The sequence below is a fragment of the Canis lupus genome, chromosome 20, assembly GCF_011100685.1.
Source record: "Canis lupus familiaris isolate Mischka breed German Shepherd chromosome 20, alternate assembly UU_Cfam_GSD_1.0, whole genome shotgun sequence".
In the NCBI taxonomy this organism is placed as follows: Eukaryota; Metazoa; Chordata; class Mammalia; order Carnivora; family Canidae; genus Canis; species Canis lupus.
In genome coordinates, this window is record NC_049241.1 from 51,852,623 (window position 1) to 51,858,529 (window position 5,907).

Here is a 5,907-nt window from a genome sequence, read left to right on the forward strand (position 1 = left end):
TTCTATTGTATTCATTATTACATGTTTTAGGATCTTAGAGGGTGTATCTTAAAATTGTATATATGGGAATAAAAGTCAAATAAAAGAAGGAAATGAAGAAAGAAAGAAAGATGGAAGGATCACAAAGAATGAAGCTACATCTCAGAGTTTTCTTAAGCAGTATATTAGTATGAATATAATCAGAAAAATATAGATTCCTATTTTGAAGTTTAAAATCACATCACTGTTCTTACAAAAAGTAGGATAGAAACTCCATGTCAGCTAGCCAGGTAACAATCCCAGTCAACCTCATTCTCTTCTTTTGAAAAGTGGGGTGAATGAATGGAAATATCTCCAAGACATGTTTTCAAGATGACGTAAAGTCATACATGTGAAGGAACAGGCACAGTTCTGATATGGTAAACACTGGTATGACCATGTAAGACTTCATTCCATTTCTTGTGGGGAAAACAAGCACACAAACAAATGAAAGTGAAGAACATCAACATTTTATTTATTTATTTTTTTATAATAAATTTATTTTTTATTGGTGTTCAATTTACCAACATACAGAATAACACCCAGTGCTCATCCTGTCCAATCATGAAATGGGCAAAAGACATGAAGAGAAATCTCACAGAGGAAGACATAGACATGGCCAACATGCACATGAGAAAATGCTCCGCATCACTTGCCATCAGGGAAATACAAATCAAAACCACAATGAGATACCACCTCACACCAGTGAGAATGGGGAAAATTAACAAGGCAGGAAACCACAAATGTTGGAGAGGATGCGGAGAACATCAACATTTTAGAGTATAATTTTGGGGGCAGCCACAGCAGCACTTGATATGATGAGTACTTTAAACCTAAAGTTAGAAATCTTAAGAATGGCTACAAGAAAGCTGATAAAACATGGAACTTTTTGGACAGCATATAGGGAAGAAAAGTCAAAAAGGACTACAGAGGGATTGTTGAGGAGAGACTAATACAAAAACAAAAAGGAAGTCATGGGTACTTTGGGAATTAGATAAATCAAAGATGTCTATTAAAGGAGAAAAATATTTAAATTCACATTTGCCTTTGGGGCCTGCAATGTCCACTTGGTTCTGAGGCCAGTGGCCCATCATGGACATGAGGCTGCTCTGTTGAGGAGCCTTCGCAGGGCGCCCTTCACATCCTTGTTCCTCAGGCTGTAGATAAAGGGGTTCAGCATGGGGGTGACCACAGTGTACATCACTGATGCAACTGAGCTTCTCTGGGAAGAATGGGTCACAGCAGAAGTGAGATAGACCCCCAGGCTTGTACCATAGAACAAGGAGACCACAGAAAGGTGAGACCCACAAGTGGAAAATGCTTTATACTTGCCCTCAGTGGAAGACATCCTCATTAAGGAGGAGACGATCTGAGAGTAAGAGAAAAGAATCCCAGTGAGAGGAAAAACACACAGCAGAGCAGTGGCAACATACAAGCAGATGTTATTGATGAGGGTGTCAGAGCAGGCCACCTTGAGAATCTGAGCCAGTTCACAGAAGAAATGTGGAAGTTCAGTGCCTGTACAGAAGGTCAGCTGCCCTACCATTAGAATATGAATCAGGGAGACCCAGAAAATGGTGAGCCAACAAATCAGAACCAGGAGGACACAGAGTCGTGGGTTCATGATGATGGTATAGTGCAGAGGGTGGCAGATGGCCACAAACCGGTCATAGGCCATCACAGTCAAGAGGAAATCATCCATTCCAGCAAAAATCATAAAGAAATATACCTGAGTGATGCATCCTATATAGGAAATGTCTTTGCTGTGTACCTGGATGTTTAGCAGCATCTTCGGGACAGTGGTGGAGATGAAACAGATGTCAACAAAAGACAGGTTGGAGAGGAAGAAGTACATGGGGGTGTGGAGGTGGGAATCAGAAAGGATAGCCAGGATGATGAGCAGATTTCCCAGTACAGTCACCAGGAACATGGACAGGAACAAGCCAAAGAGGAGAGGCTGCAGTTCTGGATCTTCTGAGAAGCCCAGAAGGAGGAATACTGATACTTCTGTCTGGTTTCCTGCTCCCATGTAGCTGGTCTGTTTGCTGGAAAAGGAGACAAAAGCAACCCTCAATGAACAGTCAGCTGTGGGTGAATTCCTAGTATTCACCTTTGATCCCACTTTGCATGGACATCCTTCACCTTCCACTAGTCCTTCCAATGCCAGTGACTCATTCATTGAAGTGGCAACCCATTTCTATTTTATTTTTTAAAAAGCTTTATTTATTTATTCATGAGCGACAGAAAGAGAGGCAGAGACACAGGCAGAGGGAGAAGCGGGGCTCCCTGCAGGGAGCCTGATACAATACTCTATCCCAGGACCCCGGGATCAGGACCCGAGCCAAAGACAGGAGGTTCAACCAAAGACCCACTCAGGTGCCCTACCCATTTCTATTTTAAATGTGTATAATCATTCAGACTATCTTCAACTTAGCAGAAATCTTTCTCTTTTTATCTGCTACTCACTGGTTCTAGTTCTTCTATTCAATCTATGGATATAAACCAATTTCTTCTTTGGTATGATCTTCCAAAATAATTGAAGACATTCAAAGTCTTTTCTTTGATTACTCCCTTTATTCTAATAACCCTATCATAGTGATTAGGATGGGTTTTCAACTCAAACAACATTTACTCTGTTACCTGATGTCACAGTTGACATGCTGGTGTCACAGTTAACTCTCAGGTATCTTTTTTTCCCTAAAAATGTGGTTACTGCTATTACCTTCTTATTTATTTATTTATTTATTTATTTATTTATTTATTTATTTATTTATGATAGTCACAGAGAGAGAGAGAGAGGCAGAGACATAGGCAGAGGGAGAAGCAGGCTCCATGCACCAGGAGCCCGATGTGGGATTCGATCCCGGGTCTCCAGGATCGCGCCCTAGGCCAAAGGCAGGCGCCAAACCGCTGCGCCACCCAGGGATCCCTATTACCTTCTTTATAATGATTCAAAATGCTGTTGTGCACAGTAAGATGTCAATAAATAATAGCTATTTTATTAATCTATTCCTTTTATGATAATTATTTTTTGACATACAACTGCCCCAAAATACAGTGTTATAGAACTGTGATTTAGAAAAAGGGGTCTTGAGGGTGCCTGGGTAGCTCAGTCAGTTAAGCATTTCTTTTGCCTGAGGTCATGGTCTCTAGGTCCTGGGATCGAACCCCATATTGGGCTCTCTGCTCAGCAGGGAGTCTGCTTATCTCTCTGCTTGCCACTCTGCCTACTTGTGCATGTGGCCTCTCTGTCAAATAAATAAATAAAATCTTAAAAACAAAAAAAGAAGGAAAAGGGATCTTGAGTCAGACTTTCTAGAATAAAAATTTGGTCTACTAATTTACCCACCGTGTGGCCCTGACAAAGTTAATTAATCTCTTGTAGCTGCAGATACCTCACCTCTACAATGGGGGTGGTAAATAATCCATACATTGCAAGCCTGGTGAGTGAATTAAATGAGATCATGTATATAATATTTCTTGTATGGTTCTTGTGATATAAAGAGGACATTTGAAAAGGTGAGTTTCTGTTCTTACCATCACAAAAATTTTATCTTCTATGGCTATCATTTATCAATATTCTACTTAAACTGGGGTAGCCATCAAAGAGGGAACTCTTTTTTTTATTTTTTATTTTTATTTATTTATGATAGTCACACAGAGAGAGAGAGAGAGAGGCAGAGACATAGGCAGAGGGAGAAGCAGGCTCCATGCACCGGGAGCCCGACGTGGGATTTGATCCCGGGTCTCCAGGATCGCGCCCTGGGGCAAAGGCAGGCGCTAAACCACTGCGCCACCCAGGGTTCCCCAAAGGGGGAATTCTAATCATTATAAACACAACAGATCTGTAACCTCTTTTGACCACCACGTAGCACTTCTAGTTAATGAAGACCCTATGCCTCCCTCTTTCAGATACCACTTTCTAGGTAGATTCTTCCAAGAAAGAGGAAAAAGAATATGAACTACATAAATTAGAAGAATGGGGAAAAAATGGCAAAATCATTAAAATAAAATACAAAGCCTGTATGGGAGTGTATGTCCAAGTGTACATGTCTGCAAGTGGGGATGTATTATATTAAAAATCAGAGGAGTTAATTACAAAATATATTGGTTGACTTAATAAAAAATATTTAAAGATTCTATAAATAAAATCATCTTAAAAATGTAAAGGCAAATTTAAGATGTGAAAATAAATGTTTATACCTTCTATAATAGAAAAAGTTTCAGTATTATTAATGTCTGTAGAATGCTAATTAATTAAAAGGAAAACAGAACCACTGGGGATCAACTTAACCTAGGGAGGTGGATAGAAAAGACTTCTCTGAAATCTGAATATCTGAGCTGTGAGAGGAAGGAAGAACAATTAATTAACTGTTAATTAAGGGAAATAAGGAAAAGGCACACATTTTGAGCAGAAAGAACAGAACTTATAGTTTTCTCCATGGTTGGGTGAGCTTGGTAATGGAAAGAAATTGAGAGGCCAGTGAAATGGAGAACAGACAGTGAAGGTCAAAGGGAAAGAGTGTGTGAGCAGCACATGTGGAGCATCCTGTACTATTCCTTAGTGTGCTATCATGTTAGTAATTATATATATATTGTGGGTCCGAAACTGAGACTTTCTTAGCTCACCATTGTCTTTCCAGGGCCTTACATAGGGTCTGCACATAGTAGTTTTTCAACACATGCAAATGTTAGATGTATAATAAAGATTGAGACCAAAAGTGTCAACTATAATGCAAAAAACGAATCTTCAAACTCATCATATACCTGAATGTGAACACAAAATAGAATGATAAAGTTAAATGCAAAGCATTCATAATTGTTTAAAAGAATAATATATCACGAACAAGTCATACCTATTTTAGGAATGGAAAGATGGTTTAATGCTAGGATGTTTGCAAAAAAAAAAAAAAAAGAAAAGAAAAAGAAAAAGGAAAACAATTCAGGGATCTCTGGGTGGCGCAGCGGTTTGGCGCCTGCCTTAAGCCCGGGGAGCGATCCTGGAGACCCGGGATCGAATCCCACGTCGGGCTCCCTGTGCATGGAGCCTGCTTCTCCCTCTGCCTGTGTCCCTGCCTCTCTCTCTCTCTCTCTGTGACTTTCATAAATAAATAAAAATTTTTTTAAAAAGTAAGAAAAATGCTTTAAAAAAACAATTCATCACAAATACAGGGAAATGAAGAGGAATAATAATCATAATCACAACAGAAAATGGATTTGAGAAAATGTAGCAGCTATTCCTGCGGTTAGCTTCCAGGATAGAGCCTCTCACTAAAGAAGGAAACTAAAAACAATTTCTTAACCTAATAAAGAATAGCTGTTGAAAACTGCAGCAACAGGGTTCTCTACATTAAAACACTAAAATATTTGTATTATCATGAAAAGGCCAAGGCAGTCCATTCCAACTTCAGTCATTCAACACTCTCATGAACATTTAAAGAGATTCATAAGAAAAATAAATCAGCCTGAGTACTCAATGCCAGAAGTAACGACATTATTTGTAGATACATTGTGGACACTAAAGGAAAACAAAATAATACAGAACTATCAAGTGCTATCAGCAAGTCAAATCTGCCAACAAAAATGGAATATAATAGAAAAATCCAATCACATGAGGAATGAAATAGTCAATACCTTGTGCTTCATAGATCTTCAGTTAATGAATAAATGATGGGATGGGTAATGGAACAGGAGCCTAGAATTCAAGGAATAGAATAGAGAAGAGGAGGAGACTCATTGGAAAATAGGAAATTTAGCAAGTGCTGGAAAGCCTGGTTTAAGGAGCGAGTAAAGCACCTTCATACTACAGAGACTTCAGCTTTGTACCTAAATATGGGACTGTTCCAGTTTCATTACTCTTAGAGGTAGACCAGTACCCACTTTCTCGCC

General features: G+C 39.2%; 1 protein-coding gene across 1 annotated transcript; it reads right to left on the minus strand.

The window, feature by feature from the left end:
• Positions 1-669: 669 nt before the first annotated feature.
• On the minus strand, positions 670-2,052 carry OR7D4 (olfactory receptor family 7 subfamily D member 4). Its single transcript, XM_038567390.1, has one exon. It carries the CDS (start codon positions 2,045-2,047, stop codon positions 1,109-1,111), a length of 939 nt encoding a protein of 312 aa, XP_038423318.1. The 5' UTR covers positions 2,048-2,052; the 3' UTR covers positions 670-1,108.
• Between the last annotated feature and the right edge of the window lie 3,855 nt (positions 2,053-5,907).

Bases quoted from the DNA above. Each gene is read 5' to 3' on its own strand.
- OR7D4 (XM_038567390.1), bottom strand. From the start codon at position 2,047: ATGGGAGCAGGAAACCAGACAGAAGTATCAGTATTCCTCCTTCTGGGC.